Here is a 27,227-nt window from a genome sequence, read left to right as displayed (position 1 = left end):
TTTACATTCTTTTGGGAAACAAAACCACAAACGTTTCGGCTCAAATGCCTTTCTAAGTGTTTAAACCAATTTCTCCCTCCACCCTCTTTTTAAATTGTTAATCACATTTACGTCATCAATTATTTAATTTTCAATCACTCGAAAACATAACCATGTTGTTTCCATATTTGGACAAAATTCATTATGAGAACTATCACCTCCTCCAAATTATCCTGATTATCCTAAATGCTTCATTAAGAAAAACATAAAACCTTATTAATGGAAAATGACTGTTTTTTTTTATTTGCTCAAACCGTTTGAGATTTTTTGTTTTGTTAAACACAATTGAAGATATTTTTGAAGATATAAACCGGTAGCCATAGGTCTCCATCGTATTTGTTTTTCATACTACGGATGTATCCGTAGTAAATAAAAATATGTATGAAATATGGATATATCCGTTGATAGAAATATCTTCAAACAGAAAATAAGATCTCTTTAACAGAACAAAAAACCCTCAAACTGGTTTGGAACAGGTCAAGAGTGAGTAAATAATGAAAGAATAAATTTTTTTTTAGGTGGACTGTACTGTAAATTAGTTTTAGCACATACAGTTAAAGTCAGAATTATTAGCCCCCCTGAATTAATAGCTCCCTTGTTTATTTATTTCCCCCCAATCTCTGTTTAACAGAGAGAAGAATTTTTTAAACACATTTCTAAATATAATAGTTTTAATAACTCTTTTCTAATTACTGGTTTATTTTATCTTTGCCATGATGACACTTCTATACGGCTAAAAGTGACATTTAAAAGCTTAACTAAGGCTTAATTAGGTTAACTAGGCAGGTTAGGGTAATTAGTCAAGTTATTGTATAATGATGGTTTGTTCTGTACACTATCGGAAAAAAATATAGCTTAAAGGGGCTAATAATTTTGACCGTAAAATGTTTAAAAAAAAATGAAAAACAGCTTTTATTCTAGCTGAAATAAAACTAATTAGACTTTCTCCAAAAGAAAAAAATATTATGAGACATACTGTGAAAATTTCCTTGCTCTGTTAAACATCATTTGGGAAATATTTAAAAAAGAAAAAAAAAATTCAAAGGGGGGCTAATAATTCTGACTTTAACTTTATTTGAAAAGTTATATTATGTTAAATCAATCACCCAAGTAACATGCAGCATAAAAAAGATAGAAAACAAAGATATCATACTGACGATCCCTTCTGACCCTCATGGATGTGTGTCATTGTTAATATTAGATCATTGAAAAATTTTATGACAAAGTAAAATTGATCAAGCATCATATGGTGCATGTTGAACCAATTTGCTGTTTATAAATTCATGGAAAAAAATCATAAAAAATATATTCAAAACTATATTATATCAGCTATATTAAATATATTATTCATTCATTTTTTCTTCGGTTTAGTCCCTTTATTAATCTGGGGTTGCCACAGTGGAATGAACAGCCAGTTTATCCAGCACATGTTTTAAGCAGCGGTCGCCTTAAATGTATTATTTCAAAAATAATAAATATTACGTTTTATGCGGTTTAAACAATACAGAATTCTGATTTGATTTATCTCTTGAAATTGAAAATAATTTGACATTTTCTGACAAGACAATGGAGGTTCCTGTGTTCATGTGTGAATTGATGTTTATGGATTAATATGTTTTAAAAATAGTTTTTCTAAGGAAAATATTGTTAATTGGGCAAAATTTGTTCCCTTTTTTTATTTTTTCATCATACTGGTAATTATAACTGTACATATAATTACATATAATTGTCTGTAATTGTTTGTGTGATTCTGAAGGTTCTTGTATACGTAGTCTTCGAAGTCTTCATTTTCCGTTTTGTTTTGGATAGCACTACTATTTTGAGTTTTTGTTTTGTAATTTTTTTCCTCTTTTGCTTTATTTTTGATTTTTCTTCCGCGCTTATTGCTACTTTTATTTGAATTTTTATTTTATGCAAGTTTTAGATCTGCTAAAGTTTCAAATAAGTATTTATTTACACCCAACAAAATAATAATAAAAATGACATTTAATCTTTTTTTAATGACCTTATTTTAGTAATTTTTTAAATATCAGATTATTGTTTTTTCATACCAACAAAATGTGTGGTGAAACAAAATTGATATAAAAAAAAAATAAACAAACAGTTAGGTTATTAAAGTAACATTAAGTATTATGTACATACATTTAAATTAATTATTTGGTTCAATGAACTTATTATATGCATAGATATACATACATTGTACCTTTTTAAAAAAAAACATTTGCATGTAATTACATCAGTAATTTATTTCTGTGATGAATGATGTAAGTACACAATAGTTAATGTGACTTAAATAGAGTTTGCATGTTTTCCCCGTGTTGGCATATGTTTTCTCCGGGTGCTCCGGTTTCCCCCACAGTCCAAAGACATGCGGTATAGGTGAATTGAATAAGCTAAATTGTGCGTAGTGTATGTGTGTGAATGAGTGTGTATGGATGTTTTACAGTACTGGCTTGCAGCTGGAAGGGCATCCACTGTGTTAAACATATGCTGGATAAGTTGGCGGTTCATTCCGCTGTGGTGACCCCTGATGAATAAAGGTACTAAGCTAAAGGAAAATTAATGAAAACTGAATAGTTTCATCAGGTTTTTTTTTGTGTCTTAAAAATTTTGAAAAATCAGAATGGGACCCCTCAGAACCAGAGACGTTCTATCAGCCAACAGGCAATGAGCAAACTCCCATTCCAGTAGGAGAAGTGAGAGGAAACACTGTCTATTGCATAGACCCATGTAAGAATAGTATATTAAATATATTTTTTGGTATATAAAAAACGTCTGGCTACTTCTAATCTTTATATTTTTGTTCTCACTTTTCATTTTAGCCACCAAAGCTTCCTACTTCACTTACTCTCGTGTAGGTGGAAGCAGAGGACCTATCAAAAGTGCCACGGCCTGTGCCAACAATCAGAAGGAGCCTACGCTAGCATTTGAGTCTCGTTTTGAGTGTGGAAACCTGCAAAAAGCAGTTCAAGTGTGAGTCACAGCTTCTTTGCCACAAAAAGTTTTGCCTTTTCAGCGTATCCACCTTTTTTTTGCACCTCCATTCAAAAGAACTGAAACATAACAATAAAGTTAAACTTAAAGTCAACGTGAAATAGAAGTTGCTAAGACTTTTCTTTTAGTATGCTGATGTACATAAACATACTGAAAGAAAAGTCTCAGCCACTTCTGATTCCAACTGAAATTGAATATTGATTACGGGGCGGGGCTTGCTTTTAACAAAGTAACAGTAAGGGGGCGTTGTTAAGGTTATTGATATACAGTTGCTGTGGAAGCCCTCAAGTTGAAAATTGACTATTCACTTTACAAGAAACAATGTGAGCAAGCAAAATAACCTGTGAATTTTGATTTCACACAGACTTTAATATTATTTGTTGTGCTTAATACAGTAATTTTGCAAGCATACCTGTGGCCAAAGCTGTTTTGAGTGCACATTTTTCTTTTTTTCTTTTTTTAAAATTGTTTTGGAAAACACATTACAAAAATATACAAAAAGGACAACATAAACATGTAACAATAAGCAAATACACTGAATAGTATTTTGAGCAACAACAACAACAACAAAAAACACTAGTGCAATCTTACATACAGAAAAAACAAGTCTACAATGTGTTGACCAGAACTAGTATCCAGTACCAAGCTGGGAGTTGGTGGGTGGGGACTCAAACAGAAGGAGCAGGGTCAAGCTGAAGAGTTTGGACATGTTTGTGAAGGGGTTCCCACAATTTAATGAAAATAGTGCTAGGTCTGTGAAGGGAGTACCTAATTAACTTCATAAAATAAGAACATTTCTTATCCAACAAGTGTGTGAAGGAGTGTGAGGGCTCTTCCAGTTCAGAAGAATTAATTGCCTAGCCAGAAGGGTTAAGAAGGCTACAAAGTATCCAAAATGAGAGGGTAAAGTGTGGTCATATCAACAGTGGTAATAGCAGACAGTGAGAGGAAAATTTGCATTCAAAAAGAAAAATCAGGGAAGGACAGGACCAAAACATATGGATTAAAGTAACTGAACCAGAATGTCATCTGTCGCACTCAGGGTCAATAGACGGGTTGTTGTGAGGTAGCCTGCTCTTGGACCAATGAGCTCTTTGCACTACCTTGCATTGTATAAGCCTGTGACGTGCACAGATTGAGGAAGAACTAACCCTGTTCAAGACCGCTTTCCATGTCTGCTCGTTGATGTCAATTCCAATGTCTTGAGACCAGGTGGCCGTAAGTTATCAGAAGAAAATTGCAGATTAACAATTATATTAGATAATTTAGAAACTGAACCTCTAGCACAGGGATCTATGCCCAGTATGGTGTCTAGATCTGAAGCAGGAAGTGTATTTGGAAAGTTGAAAATTTTTTTGCACACAAAATCTCTAATTTGTAAATATATGAAAAAATGGACTTTAAATTGAGAGGCCAACTGACCAAAAGAGGCAAAAACACCATTGATGTAAAGCTTACAATAGAAGCCAATCCAAGATCTCTCCATGAGGCATAAGCACTGTCCAAGTTAGAAGGGTAAAACAGATTGGAGTTTATTGGGAATAATAAAGGAATATTATGAAGACCAAAATGCCGTAAAAAATGTGTCCAGATTTTGAGACTATTTAATTGGGGTCATTGTATATGGGTATATGTGCAACCTACAGAGAGTAGAGCGTATATTTGCTGCCCAATAATATATATATATATATATATATATATATATATATATATATATATATATATATATATATATATATATATATATATATATATATATTTGGAAGAGCTAGACCACCCAATTGTTTTGTTTTGTGAGGAAAAATTTTACGGATATTTGGGGTTGTTCATGTTCCAGAGAAAACTAGAAATAGAGCAATCAAATGTAACAAAAAAGACTTTGGAATAAAAATGGGAATACATTGAATCAAGTATGGCGACGTGGTGGCGCAGTAGATAGTGCTGTTGCCTCACAGCAAGAAGGTCACTGGTTTGAGCCTTGGCTGGGTTAGTTGGCATTTTCTGTGTGAAGTTTGCATGTTCTGCCTGCGTTCACGTGGGTTTCCTCCAGGTGCTCCGGTTTCCCCCACAGTCCAAAGACATGCGGTACAGGTGAATTGGGTAAGCTAAAATTGTCCGTAGTGTATGTGTGTATATGAGAGTGTATGGGGGTTTCCCAGTGATGGGTTGCAGCTGGAAGAGCATCATGCTGGATAAGTTGGCGGTTCATTCCGCTGTGCTGACCCCAGATTAATAAAGGGACTAAGCCGAAAAGAAAGTGAATGATTGAATGAAATAAGTATACAAATCTAGGAAGTATGTTTATCTTAATACAATTCACCCTACCTAAGGGAGGAGAGACCAGCAATTAAAATCCTGTGTAAAATGATTCACTAATGGGACAAAGTGGTGGTCAAATAAGTCTGAGAAGTTTTTTTGTGACATTTATGCTTAAATTGAGGGCACTTTGTTTCATTTCTTTTAATAACATTTTCCAGATAATTTTTCAGAAATAATTTAAATACAATTTTAATGATGCAATTAATTACTTTATTGAAGTAACTTAGCCAACACTGGGCATTGGAAAAAGGTGGATATATAGGCTTTATATATTGATTTAATGTAAAGCACTGTCTCATCTGTGTCTTCCAGTGGTCAGTATGACTATGAACTGACTTTGCGGACCGACTTGTACACTACTAAGCACACTCAATGGTTCTACCTCCGAGTGAGAAACATGAGGGCAGGTGCCACCTATCGCTTCACTATAATCAACTTGATGAAGTCTAGCAGTCTGTATGGTGCCGGTATGTGCCCGCTTCTCTACTCTGAAAAAACTGCCTGGCTAAAGGGAGAAGGATGGAAGCGAACAGGAAGCAATATTAGGTGACACACAATGATTTCTCAACGTTTCTCAACAGTAGTTTACTTTAAAAAATTAAAATGAATCATCAAGTCTTTGTTTTGTATAATATTAATTTGATTTAAAATAGTTGACATGTAAAACACAATTTTAGATGTAAATTATTTCAATTCCTCTATGTAAATGCAGTTGTCACTTCTGAAACTTTACATGGTATACCTGGCCTTTAAGTAATAATAATTATGGATGCTTATTTTATAATTTTATTTGGTATGTCAGTTTTGACATCCTTTTTTAAAATCTCATAATTGACATTAAATGACATATTTTTTTCTAGGCTTCTGCCATAACTGTCATAGTAAAATGGTTATGTCATAGTATATGTTTTCCATATGTAGTTGAAAAAGGCTTTTCAAGAGAAGCTTCTTTAATGATAAAATATCATGTGGTGTAAACCATCATGTAAGAAGTTAATATTGCACCATTTACAATTTAAATATCATTAATTATTATTTCATAAATATTAAGTTTTGTGGAGTCAGACCACACACCATTTAATATTTTGTCAAAGTATCTTATCTTTTTAAGAAATTTATTGACATTTAACATATAATCATCAAGGTCTTTTCTATGATATTGCATTTTTTCCATTTGCTACAAGCTGGTGGCAGCACATGACTTTCATTTTGCATACAAAATAATAAGTAAAAATGATAATTAATAGGATTGTTCACCCCCAAAATAACACTCTGTCATCATTTACTCATGTTTTGAACAAAAAAGAAGATATTTTGAAGAATTTTGGTTACTGAGAGCCATTGTCTTCCACAGTATACACTGTATAAAAATGCTGTGTTCCGCACATTTCCTTAATGTTATCCTAACACAAATCAATTAAGTTAACTTAATCATCTTTACAAATTTAAGTAGGTTGAACATAAAAACAAGTAAGTTGTCCTCCCCAAGAAAAACCCTTAAAATGAAACAGTTACTTTGTAACTCTTATTCCCTGAGGGCGTGAACGGAAATGCTATGTGGAAAACTTACACTTTGGGGATTTCGCCAGAAAGCCAATCATCTGAAAGAGTACTAAAACGGGCCAATGAATTGAAGGCGTCAGCGTACACTGCTGGCAGCAATCACAATCAGCTGTGTATTAAGACGCCAGCCACGCGACAGTAAGTACCTTTTCTAACTAAAGAGCCGAACTATAGCTGTCAGCTAAGGAGCAACCACTGTGGCGAAGGAACATACCATTTCCGCTTCCGAGTGAGCTGTAAAAAGCCAGTCATCGAGATAATTGAGTATGCAGATGCCTGTGAGCAAAAGGGATGTTAGGGCATCCTCCGTGAGCTTGGTTAAAACCCACAGAGACAGGAAGAACCCGGAAGGGAGGACTTTGTACTACCATGTTCGACCCTCGCACGCAAACCACAGAACCTGCCGGTGGAGTGGGAGAAAGGAGACATGAACATACATGTCCTTCAGGTCTATCGCTGCAGACCAACCCTGAGGACGGACGAACCGGAGGATGTGCTTCTGCATGAGCATTCTGAGTGGCTGTTCGTAAGGCAGCGGGTCAAAACGCGCAGAACTAGGATAGGTCATGACCCACCGCTCTTTTAGGGTACAATGAAGTACAGACTAAAAAGCCCATACCTCATCCCAGCTAGAGCGACCGGCTTGATTGTGTCCTTTGCCAGGAGGGCAGCAATCTCCTCGCGCAAGACATGGGTGGACACAGGGCTGACCTAATACACACCCGTGAACTTGGGGGAACGTTTAGCAAACTGAATCACATAGCCGATTCTGATTGTCCGAATGAGCCATCGCAACAGGCTAGGCAGCGCTAACCAGGCTGGTGGAGCCTGCGCGAATGACATCACGGCAGCACGAGATGGGAGAGCTCACCCTAGGAGGTAGCATGTCTCGAGGAAGATAAGAGGTTTATTCTTAACTTTTTCCCAAGAGCCCACGGGGTGTCTGGGACTGCGAGAGAAAGGAGCCTGTCCTCTGGCACTCTCTGAACCTGTGGCAAAGAGCACTGATCCTGCGAGCTGGAAGGCATAGCATCTCATGCTAACATTGTTCGGGCTTTCACACACGGAGAAAGGAGAGATTGCTCTTTAGAAATTTAGTAGCCAAAAGGCCATAAGTTAATGATATGGGTGTCCTCCGCCCGGGGAAGAGCAAACCTTCTTTTCTCTGAGTGGCCCGTCTTGGCCCGCAACCTCCTTCCTAGGGCACTCGCAGCTGACTTGGTGTTCTCAGAGCAAAGTCGGTTGCATTGCTTAGTGCGTTAAGCCTGGGTCGGAACCTTCCTTGTGCCGCTGGGCCAATGCCTGCGCTACCCATAATAAGCAAGGCGGAAGCAGCCTGGCCCGCTGCAGTGTAGGCTATAGCCCAGAGGGATGCAGACAACCTATATACTTTGGATGGGAGCCGAGGCTGACCACAACAGGAAGGTGCACCACATGGGCAAGATTGACCACGCTAGCATGCTCGACCTAGGGAATCGCCTCGTACCCCCTGGCTGCTCCGTCATTGAGGAACGTAAGGGCAGAGCGCACGCAGACCGGGCAGAAAAAGGTGTCCTCAGCGCAGTGTGAACTTACTGTGCACCTCTGGGAAGAAGGGGATGGGAGGCCTAGAGGGTTAATCCGTTACACCCGTCTAATCGGTTCGGTGGCAAACTGGAGAACAAGCCATCTCCAGTCTCACTGCCGAAGCAGCCTGGGTTAGCACGGCCATCATATAAGATTCTATTATTGGAGCTTCGCTTACAACTCCTGAGGGAAGAAGCGTGTCTGAATTATCACCGTAAAATAACAGCCCACCCTCCAAAGTAGCGATGGACCTGTGGTCCTCGGTGTCATCGAGTGAGAGGGCAACCATCTCGGAGGATGGAGTGCTTCTCTCACTCAAAGCTTTGATGGATCGCGCTGAGGAATGGGAGCCCGAGGGTGGCGGATTGACCCCCAGTGTTACACCCAGATCTGCCCGAGTGCCAACTGCTACTTGCGGGTGATAACAGGGGTTGCAAGAGCGAGCCATGATCTTAGCTGTGCAACAGATATGCCATCGCAGTGATGGCTGGCGTTGCCTACGAGCACCGCATTAACATGCTGAACTCCTAGACTTGCAGCACAGTGCTCTTGCGGAATGACTTCTTTAAAAAGATGTGCTGCACGACCGTGTTGCTCTTTTAGGAACTTGCTCAGTTACTCACCGCTCTAGGAGAACCGGACCAGAGAATGCCCAGGGATGGGAGAATAGACCGAGCTCGACCGTCTGCCACTGCATTGTCACACACTCTGAGACCTGAGATACATGCTACCCCTGGGAGACATTATCAGAAGACATGGGATCAGCTTTCACTGCTATGCAGATGATACTCAACTATATATTTCAACTAAACCTGACGAGATGTCTAAATTGTCTAAGCTAACTGAGTGTATTAAAGATGTTAAAGATTGGATGACCAACAATTTTCTTCTCTTAAACTCAGACAAAACAGAATGATTACTTATTGGACCTAAATCCTGTACACAGCAGATCTCACAACTCGACCTACAATTAGAGGGATACAAAGTTAGCGTTAGCTCTACTATAAAAGATCTGGGTGTCATATTAGACAGCAACTTAACTTTATAAAATCATATATCCCATGTCACAAAAACTGCCTTCTTTCCTCTGAGAAATATCGCTAAGTTACGAAGTATGCTATCCATCTCAGATGTAGAAAAGATAGTCCATGCTTTTATGACTTCTAGGCTGGACTACTGTAACACTCTGTTTGCTGGCTGCCCAGCATCCTCTATTAACAAACTTCAATTAGTACAAAATACAGCTGCCAGAGTTCTTACCAGGTCTAGAAAATCTGATCACATCACCCCAATTTTATCCTCCTTACACTGGCTGCCTGTTAAGTTTCGTATAGAATTTAAAATATTGCTTCTTACATATAAAGCTTTAAATAATCTAGCTCCTGTTTATTTTACCAACCTTCTGTCTTGCTACAATCCAACCCGCTCTTTAAGATCTCAAAACTTAGGGCTTCTGGTAATACCTAGTATAGCAAAGTTGAGTAAAGGAGGTCGAGCCTTCTCATTTATGGCTCCTAAACTCTGGAATAGCCTTCCTGATAACGTCCGAGGCTCAGATACACTCTCCCAATTCAAAACTAGATTAAAGTACTATCTGTTTAGTAAAGCATACACTCAGTGCATCACTTAGCGGGTTTCCACACAGGTTTCTGCATCTTGTTTATGTACACTATGAACAGCATCTACGCTAATTATTCTCTTTATTCTCCATTTCCACCTGGGGATATTCTTCCCGAGGCCCTCAGACTAAGCAGAGTCACTGATTCAATCCAAGACCAACGACGAGATGATCCCAAGGTTTCCATATCCTGGACCAGGCCGTATCCTGAGCAGCTACTGTGGTGGTCAAGGAGGAGTGGAGAACATGAGACCGATTCCTGTGACGCTCCAGGGACAGACAAGTCTTCGCTGAGGCCAGCTTCCAGTCTCCGTCGCTGAGACTGCAGCTCTGCACAAGACGTTTGACCAGCTGAGAAATTAAAATGGTTGTACCCAACTGAGTCTGGTTTCTCTCAAGGTTTTTTTTTTTTCACTTTCGCCAATTAGTGAAGTTTTTTTTCCCTCTGCGCTGTCGCCACTGGCTTGCATGGTTTGGCATCTGTAGAGTTGCGCATCGTTGGATTTGCTCTTCAGTGTTTAGACTCTCAGTAGTGATTATTAAACCACACTGAACTGAGCTAAACTGAACAGAACTTAAACACTACAAACTGAACTACACTGTTCCAATTTACTATGACCTTTTATGTGAAGCTGCTTTGATACAATCTACATTGTAAAAGCGCTATACAAATAAAGGTAAATTGAATTGAATTGAATTGTGTGGCTGGCATCTTTATACACAGCTGACTGTGATTACTGCAAGCTGCGTACGCTGACGTCTCCAATTCATTGGCATTTCATTGGCCCGTTTTATTACTCTTTCAGATGATTGGCTTTCTGGTGAAATCCCCATAGTGGAAGTTTTCCACATAGCATTGGAGTTCCTCTCCTGCTGGGAAACTGTGTTGTTTCAACTTATTTTAAATAAGTAGTTAAAACAATAAGCACTTCATTTTGAAGTGTATTTTTCCTTCTATTGATGTCAGTGGCTAAAAATATTCTTCAAAATACCCTCTCTTGTTGTTATAGAAGGTATAGAAACACTTTAAGGAGAGTAAATGCTTAGCAGATTTAAATTTTTTGAGTGAAATATTGCTTTAAATGATAAAAAAGACAAAACAAATGGCATCCGTAACTCAACTCATTGTCTTCTACAGGTACTACAGAAACAATATTGAGCAAGAGGGTAAAGCGCTGTACTCCCTCACCTGGACTTTAGAGTTCCCTTATGATGGGGACACCTGCTACTTGGCCCACTGCTACCCTTATACATATTCAAAGCTACAGCATTACCTGCGTGAAGTCATCTCAGACCCTGTCCGTGCAGCGTACTGTAAACTGCGGGTGCTCTGTCGGAGCCTGGCAGGAAATGCAGTATATGTGCTGACTATTACGGCACCGTCCAGCAGCTTAGCAGAACGCAAAGCAAAACGGGCTGTTGTTGTGACAGCACGGGTACACCCAGGAGAAACCAACGGCTCTTGGATGATGCAGGGCTTTCTGGAGTTCCTGCTGAGTGACTTACCTGATGCTCACTTGTTGAGGGAAACTTTCATCTTTAAGGTGAAGGAAGGAGTGCAGGGACTGTGTGGAGAACGAGTTTTGGGAGAAAATTGAATATATTTTATTGTCAATTGCTTCATGGCATGTAAACAGTTGGATTAGTGCATTTACAGATTTTCTGGCCACAGGTTATACCGATGCTAAACCCTGATGGCGTAGTTGTGGGAAACTACCGATGTTCACTCGCAGGTCGCGATTTGAACCGAAATTACCGCAGTATGCTACGCGACTCTTTCCCTTGTATTTGGTATACTCGCAACATGGTGAAACGGTGAGTAAAACCCAGGACACAGAGAGCCAACATTAAAGAAGTAGCAGAAGAAGTAGTGTTGTAGCCTGGCATTGTATCTGTCTGTTAATACCCAGTTTATTTCTTTCAACAGGTTGCTTGCTGAAAGAGAAGTTGTAATCTACTGTGACTTCCATGGTCACAGCAGGAAAAACAATGTGTTCATGTATGGATGCAATGAACGGAAAGATGGCTCGCAGTGTCTTCAAGAACGTGTTTTCCCGCTGATGATGAGCAAGAACGCCAAGGACAAGGTTAGCTGGAGCAATCTTGGTTATAATCGCAATCCAAATTTTGGATTAATGCTTTTGTCCTTTAGTTTTCTTTCAGGAGCTGCAAGTTCAAAATGCACAAGAGTAAAGAAGGTACCGGACGCATCGTCATGTGGAGGCTAGGCATTAGAAACAGCTACACAATGGAATCTACCTTCGGAGGCTCGACGTTAGGTGCTCACTTATTATAAACGGTTGACTCTAAGTGTATTCTATAATTGGTGATGACTGTTATATATATTTTTAATAACCGTATTTATGTTTGTATGTTTTATTCATTTCTAAAAAATATTTTTTGTTGAAGTTTTTTTACTAACTGAATAAGTTTTGACTAAAATTGCTTTATAAACTAAAAAAATAAATGAAACTGAAACTATATATTTTTAACAAATTGCAAATATTTATAAAAAAAGTATTAGGTCTAAAATAATTAACTGAAATCAAAAATGCAGAAAAAACAATTACACTTCTAAATAAATTTTTAAAAATATCTTTAGCTTTATTTTTCATTTAATTGTGGTTTTTATTTGAGTTCTTCTGCCTAAATTTATTTATTTATTCATTCATTAATTCATTCATTCATTCATTAAATTCAGTATCCAAAGCAACATTACATTTAGTTTATAATCTTTTATTTATATTTTAGCTTTTTAATAGTTTTAGTTTTTAGTTAACTATACTGTAAAAAACCCATCTAAATGAATGAGATAAATTAATAATATGAGAAGATACAGACTAAAAAACAAGTCAAATGAATGCCAGTGCAGTAAGGTAATAACTATTTATTTGGTAAGATTTCTTGAAATGAGAAAACTTACCTAGGCTTTAGTAAAGAAAAAAACATCTTAAAGTAATATTTTACCACTTATTCCAAGCAGTTACACTAATTATCCTGAAACTAGATTGTTACTAGCTTTTTAACAGTTAGTTTTTTCGTATTTTGTGTGAAAAAGTCTTAAAACCACTAAACAGAAGAATTCCTCTTAATTTAAGATCTGTGATTACATGTATGACATATAATCTAAAACAAGATTATTGTATGAATTAAATCATAATGACACTTACATCCATATTGTATACAATCAGTTACTTGACAGTAGTTACAATGCAACATTTATTACTTGTTGCATCTCAAAATACTTAAGCTTACTGCAACAAAATTAGAACAAGTATAAGGGTGTTTGAGCATTTTTATGGGCAAACTTAAAGCAAGTTATTACAGCTAAAATAAGAAGTCTTAAAAATACAAGGCTGGTCTTAAATTAGGTCTCTGATTGTAATTAAGCTAAATATGCAGGTAAAATACCTAACTTTAATCTTTAAACTTTTAGAAAAAAAGATGAATAATCTTTCATCTTTTCAAATAAATTTTTTTACACAATCTGATCTTGCATAGTATTGTATTTTTAATACAAGATCAAAACATTTTTTTGGCTAGAAATAAGATTGTAACTCTTGACTAGACAAGGAGTTTTCGCAGTATATAGCATTGTAGCACCAAAAGTACATGACCTTTGTGTATAATGGCAGTGTTTTCATTTGTAGGAGACAGGAAAGGAACACATTTCAGCACACTGGACCTGAAATCAATGGGCTATTGCTTTTGTGACACTCTGCTTGACTTTTGTGACCCCGACCCAGCCAAGGTGGCCTGTCTTTGGGCTTCACTCCTTTTTAATAGGAATTTAATCAGCTTTAAAACAGCATGATTGACTAAAAAATGCATTTTAAACAGACGACACACTGCCTCGAGGAGTTAAGGGTGTTATTGAGACAAGAAGTCAGACGGAAACTGGGAAGAGAAGTGGACTCTTTAGAGAATCTGTCGGACATTGATATTGAGTCCAGGTAAAACAGAAAAAAAATAATAATAATTAAAGGGTTAGTTCATGCCAAAATGAAAATTCTGTTATTAATTACTTATTAATTAGACCTTTGTGCATATTCCAAACACAAATTCTTGCTCTAGGATTTTATCTAAAATATCTTCATTTGTGTTCCAAAGATGAACATGAACATGTGCCTAAATACTAAAAGAATTTTCATTTTGAGCCCTTTAAAACGTATTGCATTAAAGCATGATCGTAAATGTGTTATTCATTTCACAATTTTCTTTTTTTTGTGCAGCACAAGTGGTTCAAATAGTACTGAATCAGATGGACTTCCTGTTCATCTTTTAAATGTCACAAACCAGGTATGTCATGACCCTCTGTGTGACAAAAAGAAACATTTTAGTTGTCTTTATTATTCTGTGGTTTCTGTTACAAATCAGGGTAAGAAAAAGCTCCTGAGAAGCCGAAAAGAAAGAAACAGACTCCGGCAAGGACGAGTACAGAGCGCAGGACCCAAAATCCTTCAAAGGAACATCAAACATTTGGTAGGAATTCTTAATTTTGCATATTGTTAATGATTGAATGTTTACAGAATACAGAGAAATGTTTACTTGCATTTTTAGATACATGCATAGTTCTGAAATAAAAAAAGATGACAATACTACATTATTATTATTATTATCGGTTTTCTCAATGATTTAAGTAAGATTTTCATTTTTGTTTTATTTTATTAAGTACTGATAAGATGTCTACATTTTAAATAAGTATGCTATTGTAAATTTTAAATAAATATGCTATTATTTACAGCATTTATTTGCATAAAATGACAATTGGTCATTATAAAATATTATAAAGTGTGTATTAAAATGTATTTATAACATCTAAAATATTTTTAGACTTAAATACCAGAAGAAATATGCAGATTTACATGTTTTACATCTATAGTTTTCCCAGTGTTTAAGGTGAAAACATTATTTTTAAATGGACGTATTATAAAAAGTGATATTATTATAAAATTATATAAATAATAATATTTGTATCTGATGTTTAAAAAAAAAGATAACATAATTGACTCAAAACACATTCATTAATATATAAGAGATAATTACAAAATTTCTCATCTGATCAGCTAACTGATTATTCAGAGTGTTATGTTCCTTCCATTTTATGTCTGGGGTTAGGGAATGGAAATAACAAAAAAAATGTCCTGGTTACGTCCGTAACCCAATGTTCCCCGAATAGGGAACGGAGACGTGTGTCTTCCAGACATATGGGAGTACGTCAGATGACCTATCACTTGTAAGAGTAAGAAAACGGGCCAATGATTGCCAAATGAGTTGGCGGAGCTCAGCTCCACAGCTGATCCTGATGAGTCATTAGTGCTATATTTGTCTTCTGTGGAGTGAGCTCACTAAAATTTGCCTGCTGAAGAGCCGATCACTCAGCTAACAGCTGGAGACTGCTGTGCTGTGGCATTGGAGACACACGTCTCCGTTCCCTATTTGGGGAACATGGGTTACGGACTTAACCAGGACATTCCCCTTCATAAGGGAACTCCAATGTGTGTCTTTCAGACATATCGCAGTGTATGGAAAACGCCACAGCAGCTAAGCCCGTCACACTTCTGATGTGCAGATAGCCAAGCGTAGCATGAACACACTGACATCACCAAAAGCGCAAACTTCAAACATCCCCTAGACTCAGAAAATGACCATTACATGGGTATAACAATAGAATTTAGATTGGGGGTCGTAAATGTGCCTTTACCTAGCTAATATAGTCTAGGGATTTTTAGAAATATGACAGTACGTTGGGAAAGCATGCCAGTCCACGAAGGGGGAGGATGCTGCGGAGACCCTCTGCTACTCAAGAGGTGAGACTTGGTAATAGAGGCACGGTTCGCCTTGACATTGATAAGCGAGGGCGATGGCATCAACTAACCAGTGGGCCAAACTCTGTTTTTATACGGCACTTCCCTCCTGCTGAAAGTTTTGCGTTTGTTCCACGTAAAGGCACAAAGCTCGATCGGGACAAAGCAGTGAATGGGCTAGGTCTGCCTCCTCCGAAGGAACCTTGGGCACATAGCCAGGCAGGGGTCTCAGGATGACATGAGAGTAAGTTGGCCTGAATTCCAGGCACAATTTGCTGACCAAAAATGCCTTCTGTCTTCATTGAAATAATTTTATGAGATACCGAATTGAGTGGCTTGAATGGATCTCTCTGCAGACCCATCAGGACTACAGAGAGATCCCAAGAGGGTGTGAGAGGTGGGTGGAATGGATTTAATCGCCGCGGGCCTCTGAGGAATTGGATGATTAGATTATGCTTCCCGAGCACGTTGCCATCCACTGCGTCATGATGAGCAGAGATGGCAGCCACGTAAACCTTCAGTGTGAAGGGTGACAGCCTACACTCCAGCTTATCCTGAAGGAAGTATAACACAACGCTAATCTGGCAGGTTCAAGGGTCTTCTCGGTGAGAAGTGCACCATTCAGAGAATAGACTCCACTTCAGGGCATAGGCATGCCTCGTAGAGGGTGCTCTATCCTGAGTGATGGTGTTAACTACCGACGGCGGTAAGTCACCTAAGTCTCTCACGCTCCGTCTATGGACCACACATGGAGGTTCGAGAGATCTGGAAGCAGGTGCCAGAAGGTGCCTCGTCTCTGAGAGAGGAGGTCCTCTTTCAGAGGAATGTGCCAAGGAGGGGCCACCGCGAGGAGTGTGAGTTCGGGAACCCAGGTCCAGTTGGCCAGAGAGGCGCAACAAACAAGACCTGCTCCTCGTCCTCCCTGACTGAGACTGTGCGATTAAGCTCACTGGGGGAAACGCATATTTGCGCATGCCCGGTGGCCAACTTTGAGCCAGCGTATCTGTGCCGAGGTTGGCTTCAGTTAGGGAATAAAACAGAGAGCGATGAGCATTTTCGGGAGAAGCAAACGGGTTGACCTGGGCCTCCCCAAAGTGCTCCCATATCAGCTGGATTGCACCAGGGTGGAGTCTCCATTCTCCTTGAGACGCTAGCTGCTGTGAAAGTGCATCGGCAGCACAGTTGAGCTCACCTAAAATATGAATGGCATGCAGCAATTTCAGCCATGTGTGACTCCAGAGAAGCAGATGGCGAGTGAGCTGAGACATGCGATGAGAATGTATACTCCTCGTACAGTTGATATAAGCCACCGTTGCCATGTTGTCCGTCTTGACCAGCACGGGTTTCTGCTCCAGCGCCGGTGAAAAGCAGCGGAGAGCGAAATACAACGCAAAAAGGTCCAGGCAGTTGATATGCCGATGCAGACGGGGTCTGGTGCACAAACACGCAGCTGCATGCTTGTTGCGCACAGCCCCCCAGCCCATGCTGGAAGCATTCATCAATACGACAACACGCCTGGATAATTTCCCAAGGTGCACACTGGCATGTAGAAAACCAAGATCCATTCAGGGACTGAGGGTGCGGCGACGCAGCGAAGTGATGTGCACCCGGTGCGTGCCATGCCCGTTTGGGGACAAGATTGTGAAGCCAGCGCTGATGTGGTCTCATATGACGCAAACTGAGCAGCGTGACAGCGGCTGTGGTTGCCAAATACCCCAGGAGCCTCTAAAATGGGACCACTGTTTTCCTGTCGAGCGTGCTGGAGCTCCAGCTGGAGATAAGAGATCCTCTGCACGAAGGGTTTGCAAAGTTTGCTCTTCTCTCGGTTCACCCGAAGGCCTGTGTCTATGCATAATTAATTGATCCCGAGAGGAGGCTAAAATCAGCCAATCATCTAGATAATTGAGTATGCGGATGTCCGCGAGCCGAAGAGGCCCTATAGCACCCTCCGCGGGTTTTCACCAAGCTTGCGGAGGGTGCGCTAGCACCAGAGAGAGACAGAGAGAACCCGAAGGGGAGGACTATGTACTGCCATGCTCGTCCTTCGAACGCGAACCGGAGAAATGGATGGTGGCGTGGAAGAATGGAGACATGAAAAAACACGCATCCTTCTGTGTAAATGACAGTTCAGTCTGCGCAGATCTTGGATTGGTCTTGACCCCCGCTCTTCTTGGATACGATGGAGTACGGGCTGTAAAACCCGTATTTCATCTCGGCTGGAGGGATTGCTCGTTTGCATCCTTCACCAAGAGGACAGCAATCTCCCTTTTGCAAGACAGGGGCGCTTTCGTGATTGACCCTCGTGATATGAATACCCGTGAACTTGGGAGGGTTAATAGTGAACTGTATCACATAGCCGAGTCTGACCATCCGTATGAGCCACCGTGATGTGCTGGGCAGCGCTAACCAGGCTGGCAGAGCGCGCACTAATGGCACCATAGGAGCGACCACTGATGTGCCAGCGAAGGGGCAGCTCGGGAGGGGAGTGCTCACTGTGGAAGCAGACAGTCCAGAGGAAGAGCTGAAAATAAGAGAGTGTCTCTTACCTTCCTCCCTGGATCCCGTGATGAGGCTGGAGTGAGAGAAAGGAATACCTTGCCGCTTGGCCGGTGGAGCAGGCAGCGGAAGCAGAGCAGATGTTGAAGCTGCGGGTGGACGCCCTCAGCGAGGAGCAGCCGAGGTGGATGGGGCAGCAGGGAGAGCAGTTTTCCGAGCCCACTGATAGATGACCTCTCCCATCGCTTTAGACTGCTCCTTCACTGCCGAGAATTCCTGGGTGAATTCCCCGACGGTGTAGCCGAACAGGCCAGGCTGAGATATGGGAACATTATGAAAGCGAGTTTAGTCAATGTTTCTTAGATCAACCAGGTTTAGCCAGAGGTGGTGCTCCTGAACCACTAATCTGGCCATCGTCTTCCCAGGGCACGAGCAGCCGATTTGGTGGTCATGAGAGCGTAATCGGTTGCCATGTGGAGCTCATACATTAAGCCCGAGGAAAAACCACCGTCCTGCAGCTCAGCCAGCTTTTCCGCTTTGTGTTGATAGGTGGGGATAGGATGCAGCGCGAATGCAGCCTGGCCCGCAGCAGTGTTGGCTCTGGCCGTGAGAGACTCAGATAACCTGCATGCTTTGGAAGGGAGTTTGGGTGGACCTCTCCAAATGGAGGCACGCTGCGGCAAAGATTGACCGCAATAGCGCACTCCACCTGGGGAATCGCCTCATATCGCCTCACATCGCTGCTCCGCCATAAAGGGTGGTGAGAGCCGGAGTGCACGAGGACCGGGCAGAGAAAGGTGCCCGTAATGCCTGCGTAAGTTCACTGTGTACCTCTGGGAAGAAGGGGAGGGAGGGCCTAGAGGGTTTCGCCCTCTTCTGAACCCCCGCATAACACCCATCTAAGCCGGCCGCGGTGCTGGGGCAAGCCATCTCCAGTCCTATGGCCGAAGCAGCCCGGGATAACACGGCTAACATGTCCAACGGCTAACGTGTCATCTAATAAAAGCGTGGCCTACCCGGATGAAGGACCAGCGCTCGCACTCAACGCTATGACAGAAACGCATGGTCGAAATGATATCTTTAAAAAGACGCACTACTCAACCATGTGCTCTCTTAGGGAAGTCTGCTCTTAGGAGAAACTGCTCTTTTGGATCCCTAGTGAAACACCCAAGGGACGGGAAACCCAGCTCGATCACCGCTGCAACGTCTTCTCCTGCACAGGTGAGTAGGATTGCTTTCTTTTTAGAAGTCAGCTTGGCAGACATGTTTCTTCAGTGTCGTGATAGGCTCTATAATTCTAGTGAGCTCACTCCACAGCAGAGGCTGATATAGCGCTAATGACTCATCAGGATCAGCTGTGGAGCTGAGCTCCGCCAACTCATTTGGCATTCATTGGCCCGTTTTCTTACTCTTCAGAGTGATAGGTCATCTGACGTACTCCCATACGTCTGGAAGACACGTTGGAGTTCCCATATGAAGGGGAACTAACATTTGTACTTTAGGGAGAAAATAAAAAACTGAATTAGACAAAGGTTAAATAAACAAAATTGAGGCGTCACTTCAGTCATCTGCCTCAGAAATGTGAAACAACCACAGGAGTAAACTTAAATTATATTTTTTTTTTCTTATAGTTTTCAGGAGAAGGATAAACCAAAACAACAAACTAAAACAGGAACTAGCTTAGAAGGAGCACTAAATAACTTATTTGGGCAAAATAAACAAAAGCTTTCCTCAGCTCCCTTACTATGAATAAACAGACAAACTGGTACAAAAATGGCACCCTCTCCAATCAAAACTATTGGTCAAACAAAGAAACAAGACAATTATCTTTTAAATACCTTAACAAAGAAAGCAGACACAAAGCATGTAAGTTCAACAAATCAAACAACAAAGTTCTTCAAAAGACAGATGTTAAATTGCATCTAATAGCTCAATAAACTTGACTCCCAAAAAGTAACCAACAAATACAAGTCTGGAGCAGGGGAGAAGTGAACCTCTTTTTGGGTTAATGCACACTGCTCTTTTGTAGCAGCGTGCCACTGCTGCAGCACACTTACACTGACGAGCACCACCTGTACCAAATCAGCTCTGCCTTGCAAGCAGGTAGAGAGGGGGTAAGAATGGGAGAGAGAGAGAGAGAACACAAACACACAACATAACCACACTCAATGGGCAGTAAACACAATAAATAAACAATAATTATAAATACATTCAAAGAACGTAACAAGAGTAATTTCTGCTGATACCAATACTATGGAATAAAATCATTGTCATAAATATTTCATGCGTAAATAAAATTCATGCATCTGTAATTATAAAATCGTAAAGGAAAACAGAACATACTCATAATTTACGAGGGTACAATTCCAAAATCTGCGATTAGAGCAGACACAGATACAACATTTTCTTTGTCTGTTTGTATATAACTGATGAATTTACGATGGGTGTACTTTACAAACACGAAATACAGTTTCACCACAGACACAAAGACCTGATTAGGAGTATGAATCTAAAAGCGTCACTCCACTGTCAAAAGTACGTCACCGCTGTCACAGGCATTAATAAACAAGTGAGAGCCATCGATCACAACAGTGCGCTTGCTGGGCACTCGAGCTCCCACACACCGTCTCAGATTTTTGGGAGAGTGGCTGGCTGAGATTTTTGTTATTCTCTCTTTGAGAAAATGTCCATCATGAGCTTTAATAAAGGTGGAGACTTAATGAGGTCCATTTTCGCTGTGTTTCTTGGACATTTTATAAAATCAATATTACGAACGAGCCGAGGATAGTGAGCATAATGTAAGTTAACATTACAGGCAGCGAGTGCAGAATTTCTCAATGAGTCACTTAATGGTGTTTAACTATAACATGACATCTGTTGATTAAGTAACCTGTTGATAAGCAACACAAGCATATATGCAGTCGTTTGCGACAGGCAGGCCGTTCAGTCACCGAGTACGCCTTCCAATTCAAGAACCTGGCGGCGTCTTGTGACTGGAATCAAGGGGCCTGCAGGTCCATGTTTCCTGCAGGGCTGGAATATGAGATTCAGGATGAGTTAGCCACCATCGATCTTTCTCACGATTTCGATGATTTGATTAACATGACTCTACGGGTGGAGGGACCTCTATGCCGCCAACGCCAGGCATTTCGCCTTTTCTGGAGGATGGAGGACAGCCTTCCTGCTTCTGATGCCTCCAACTCCGCTTCCATGTGTCCAGAGCCCATGCAGGTGGAACGCCTCCGGCTCACTCCTCAACAAAAGCAGCATTGCCTCGCCAGGGGCTTGTGTTTGTACTGTGGCAAGCCACAGAGTGAGGTCACCACACTGCTCCTTCTTGACTCCTTCTAGTGCCCCCATAGTTTTGGGGCACCCATGGCTAGTGCAGCATGGTCCATCTGTTGATTGGGTGAATAATTCAGTTTTGTCATGAAATCAGCGTTGTTTTGTGTTTAGCAATTCTCGGGCCACCTCCTTGCCTCTGCATCGTCCTTATGATTGTGCCATAGAACACCTTTTAGGGACTTCTCCGCCAAAGGGTCGATTATTTTCCCTTTCTGGTCCTGAGAGAGAGGCCATGGACATGGTACACCAACGAATCTCTTAAAGCCGACCTCATCTGACCCTCCTCTTCCCCTGTGGGAGCTGGGTTCTTCTTTGTCAAAAAAAAGGACGGCTCCTTGCATCCCTGTATTGATTATCGAGGGCTTAACGACATCACTGTCAAGAACAGGTACCCCTTACCTCTTATGTCGTTTGCCTTGAGTTATTGCAGGGAGCCAAGGTCTTTACCAAAGTTGACCTACAGAGTGCCTTACATCTTATTCGCTTGCGTGAGGGGGATGAGTGAAAGACTGCCTTTAACATGACTACGGGACACTTTGAGTACCGGGTCCTACCATTCGGTCTGCCCATTGCCCTGGCGGTCTTCCAGGCCCTGGTTAATGGTGTGCTGATAGACATGGTCAATCACTTTGTGTATCTTGATGATATCTTAATATTTTTCCCATCCCCACAGGTACACACTTAACGTGTTCACCAGGTGCTACAATGGCTGCTGGAGAACCAGCTTTATGTTAAAACGGAGAAATGCGCTTTTATACCCAGTGGGTTCTGTTCCTAGGATTCATAATTTCGGCAGGAGAAACCCAGGCAGACCCTTGTAAGGTAAGGGCCATTGCCGAGTGGCCAACCACTGACTCTCGTAAGGCTCTGCAGCGATTCCTGGGGTTTGCCAACTTTTATTGGCGATTCATGAGGAATTTTGGTCAGATCGCTGCACCCTTAATGGCACTCACTTCTCCTAAGGAACCTTTCAAATGGATGGTTGATGCTCAGGAGGCCTTTCATAAATTAATGTCTCCAGGCTTCAGGGGAGGAGGAAACACCTGACTCCATCATACCCAAGGCGATGGTAGTGGCATCCCTCTCCTGGGACATTGAAAAATGAATTGAGCAGGCCAGGCAGATGTCCAGTACCACTAGGGGTTCCAATGAGGAAACAGTTTGTTCCAGCCAAAATGCACTTTGAAGTTATCCAGTGGGGTCATTCATCCAAGTTGACCTATCACCCAGGAGTTCAGAGATCACTGGCTTCCATCCGCTAGCGATTCTGGTGGCCATCTATGGCCAAGGACATCAGGCAGTTTGTGGCTGCCTGCTCGGTTTGCGCTCAGAATAAAACTTCCAATGCACTTCTGGTGGTCTGCTCCACCCTTTTCTCAACCCTTTCTGCCCCTGGCAACACTTGGCCCTTGATTTTGTCACCGGCTTTCCTGAATCAAAAGGCAAGACTGTCATTCTCATGGCGGTGGACTGCTTCTCCAAAGCAGCCCATTTCATTCCCCTCCCCAAGCTCCCCTCAACCAAAGAGACAGCGCAGGTGGTGATTAATAATGTTTTCCGGATTGATGGTCTTCCGGTCAATGTGGTCTCTGATAGGGCCCCCCAATTTGTCTCCTGGTTTTGGATTGGAGTTTAGTCGACAGATCGGGGCCTCAATGAGTCTGTCTTCTGGATTCCATCCCCAGATCAACGGGCAGTCCGAACCAGGATTTGGAGCGTACTCTCCGCTGCCTGACGTCCCACAATCCTAGCTCTTGGTGCCAACAACTGTCCTGGGTGGATTATGCTCATAACTCACTCCCATCATTTGCCACAGGTATGTCCCCATTTTAGTGCTCTGTAGGTTTCCAACCTCCTTTGTTTCCCACACAGGAACCCGAAGCTGCTGTCCCGGTTGCCCTTGCTTTCGTCCAGCGGTGTCGCTGCACCTGGAAAAGAGCTAGGAAAGCCTTGGCCCGGGTTTATAGATGGACTAAAGCAGCGGCTGATCAACATTGGACTCCTGCTCCCAGTTACAGGTGTGGTCAAAGAGGATGGCTTTTCACTAAGGACCTGCATCTCAGGGTAGCCTCAGGCAAGTTGGCACCCAGGTTCATTGGCCCATACCGGATCACCAAAGCCTTGAGCCTGGTGATGGTACAGCTCAAGCTTCCCCCCACGCTTGGTCGGGTTGGATCTAGGGTTAAACTTGAGTTGATTGATTGAGTTGAATGATTGATTTCACTCACCTGCATTCCATGAGTAGTTCTCCTCTTGCCTCATCTCATGTGTGTCGTCCTGTGCTAGATAATTTTTTGCGAGTATACTCACGCTCAGCCACTCGAGTCGTGTCATGTCCTGTCTTGTTTTCTCTCTCTCTGTAAGTCCAGTTTGCTTCTCTGTTTCACTGCATCTCTCAAAGGCCATTGCCTCCAGTGTTTTGCTTTTTCCTCATCTCCCTCTGTTCTCAGGCTGGACTTCTTCTTGCTCTCGGAGCCCACCGGCATTTTCTGATCACCGGCTTTCTCTCTCTCACTCCTATCTCTGCATCCTCCTCACAGCCGCACCATTGAGTGCCCCCTGCCGGATAATGTTGAGAAGACTGCTAAATTTCAGTTGTAGTTTATGACTTTACTCCGGCTGTTGTTTTTGTTTTTTTTTGTTATTTTTTTATCTGAGGATTGTGAAAGGGACGCCCTCTGCCAGGAGTATCTTGTGCCAGCACGCTGTTTTAGTTCAAGACCAACAAAATACTGTTCTGTTTTTAACCTCCTGGCTGGATTTTGGTTTTCCTCATCAAGAATTTTTTTGTTTTGTTTTTTGAACTGGAAATAAATTATCTTGATCCTCTCAAGCCTGACAAGTTCGGTTGTGGGCTTTATTTTTAATGTAGGTGAGTGCCATAAAGGTACTAAAGTTTAACATTGTGCCGTAAAATCTGTTGCAACTAACACTATTGCTATGACGTTAATCTAGTGTAATAACCCCAGGGGTCACAATGCAATAGAAAAAAAGTTAAAGGCTGATGCATTTTTATTTGCATGTTGCTTTTTTAATGTAGCAATAACATATATAAGGTTTTTGGAAATAACCAAGCCCTTATTGTCTCATGACCCGCCCTTCTAAAGTAAGGTTCAATTTAGAAGTGTGTTAATAACATCTGTATTTCTTAAGGATCCTGTGCCCTCAAATGAAGATGCAGTTAAAGTAAGAATCCAAGAGAAAACCATGTGTTTCGTGAAGGATACTAAAAAACAAAAGGTAATTCCACATTGTTTGTTTGAGAATAATAATCCAAAATAATCAGCAAAACCCATAAATTGGTGTAATATAGTGTTTAAGATGAAAGAAATAAGAGAAAATAGACAGTAAAGAAAGTGTTCTTTTTTGTGTGAAAAGGTGCCATGTTCGGGAAGGGCGAATCAGACAGTGAGGTCTTGGATCCCTCATCCCACCACTCACATTGGTGTTATAGATAATGTTCCAGAAATTTGGGAGAACAGACTGGATAAGGTAAAACAATATGGATAGATGCTATAAAATTTGGGTATCAACATTCGTATGCCTTAATTTAATGTAAATAATACCTCTTTGTGAAATATGTAGAACAAATACACAACATATTTACGTTATTCCAAAAAAAATCCACATTTAATTTTGACCATGGGTGCTGCCATTGTTTTCGATGAAGTAATTTGGGTGCTGTCTTTGGTAGTCTGTTTCTGTTGTAAATGTTGCACAAATGGGACACAAAATAATGATATGATGCCACCCATGGTCCAAAGTAATTGTGGATTTTTTTAAAATAATGTATAATATTGTTTGTTGTGTGTGTTTACCACATATCTCAGAAATGTACATTATATTACCCCATACAAGCCTTGATACCCAGAGTTCCCTTTAATAATTTAATATCTAGTAGAATGTATATATGTTCCACAAAAATAACAAACACTATTTATTCCAGATTTCTCCTGCCACCAATTTGCACAATGGTTTTTTACCTTTTCGCCACTCTGTCTCAGGTAGATATACTTGAATTTACTGTATAATTCCTTTTTCATTTATTTCTTTAACTTTATTAGAAACCTTAGTAGATTACATTTGATAATTTTTTTTTTTTGCAAGTTACCTGGACAAGAAAGCAGAAACAAATAACATCAATGTGCAAGTTTACATTAAAGCAAAACTGAAATCAAATATTACAACAATTTATTAGAGTTGAGAACATATAATTTGTTAAAATGATCTTGAACTTATTTAGTGACGAAAGTATAGTCAGCTTTAAAATCATTCGTACATTTTTTCCAAGCCAAAGCAGCCTTACATCCAACTTTTTTCTAGCTTTGTACAAACCTTTAGAGTCAATTATAATAAAATTATATTTTTTCTTAAACTTTATTTACCAGAAAAGAAGATAATTAAACGCACGTCTTTTCAATACATTTAGTCCAGCACCATTATGACCACTTGATTCTTTAATAACAATTTGGATTTCAAGTTGAAATATTCCTAAACTGAAAAAAAAAAGATTTCAAGAAAAAGTATCATATACAGTACCAGTATTACTGTACAGTACAATTAGAATCAGATACAAATGTAGAACAAACAGAAGCAAAACTCCTGACTAACTGACTGAACAATAGATAAAGGGTAATATTATATTTTTACCTCTAATTCGATTAATAGTATTTTAATTTAAAGTACTATATATAATACGAGTAGCAGTGCGATATATTGCGATATTGCGATATATAGCAGTATCTGTTTGAGCCTTAATCAGACAGAAAATGAAAAGGATGAACCTCATGCCTGCTCTCTAAAATAAAATCTGTCAAGTGTCTGTAACGATTGAAAATAGGGTGTGGCTCCTTTAAGAGAATCGCCATTTTATGGCCATCAGCCTGTAGACGCATGTAACACAAGAAGCGCATGTGTGTGGGACCGATGTTTATTTTTATATTTCTCTGATGTTCGAATTAATTTATTTTGCTGTAATATACAGTGACGTTGACAGAAGAATAAAGCACAAGATGTGGAATGCGATCCATGTGAGCTTTGATTGATTTTTCTGTTGCAACACTAGTTAGGCAATCTATCCTGTATTGTTTTTTCTTTACTCAACGTGTTACATGCCTTTCACATATATTCGGGTTATAAGCATGTTTAAGTAATATGAAACAATGTAGAACACAGGGAACGTGGCCGTATAGAGAGACACTGCAACGCTGCTGAAGATTGTGGCTGTTTACAGCGGTTTGACTGATAAATATGAATCTGTAGCTAAATTGTAAGCGGTGCCAAACAGCATTTCCCGTTGTTTACATCCTTGCTACAACATACTGTTAATGCTAGAAACTATGCATGTCATAGATCAATTTTAACAAATAAAAACACTTACAGATTTGTGGCTCACAATCACAGCTTCTGCTTGTTGGAGCTGCTCCTTTGAGGAGTTTTTAGCTGAATCCAGCACTGAACTGGGAGAAATTCTGGAAGCT

General features: G+C 40.5%; 1 protein-coding gene across 1 annotated transcript in view; it reads left to right on the top strand.

Moving 5' to 3' along the window:
- The window catches only part of agbl2 (AGBL carboxypeptidase 2), a 38,966-nt gene that overhangs the window by 4,675 nt on the left and 7,064 nt on the right, over positions 1-27,227 (top strand). The window contains exons 5-18 of the mRNA XM_056451940.1: positions 2,662-2,769; positions 2,862-3,012; positions 5,665-5,898; positions 11,238-11,643; positions 11,772-11,914; positions 12,027-12,186; positions 12,252-12,378; positions 13,750-13,850; positions 13,940-14,052; positions 14,332-14,398; positions 14,477-14,581; positions 24,901-24,987; positions 25,126-25,239; positions 25,694-25,751. Coding sequence (XP_056307915.1) covers positions 2,662-2,769; positions 2,862-3,012; positions 5,665-5,898; positions 11,238-11,643; positions 11,772-11,914; positions 12,027-12,186; positions 12,252-12,378; positions 13,750-13,850; positions 13,940-14,052; positions 14,332-14,398; positions 14,477-14,581; positions 24,901-24,987; positions 25,126-25,239; positions 25,694-25,751 — 1,974 coding nt within the window. The remainder of the gene's footprint in view (positions 1-2,661; positions 2,770-2,861; positions 3,013-5,664; positions 5,899-11,237; positions 11,644-11,771; positions 11,915-12,026; positions 12,187-12,251; positions 12,379-13,749; positions 13,851-13,939; positions 14,053-14,331; positions 14,399-14,476; positions 14,582-24,900; positions 24,988-25,125; positions 25,240-25,693; positions 25,752-27,227) is intronic.

Source organism: Danio aesculapii, chromosome 25 (assembly GCF_903798145.1).
Source record: "Danio aesculapii chromosome 25, fDanAes4.1, whole genome shotgun sequence".
Classification (NCBI taxonomy): domain Eukaryota; kingdom Metazoa; phylum Chordata; class Actinopteri; order Cypriniformes; family Danionidae; genus Danio; species Danio aesculapii.
The sequence above is the reverse complement of the archived record's forward strand: the minus strand, read 5'-3'. Positions and strand labels throughout refer to the sequence as shown.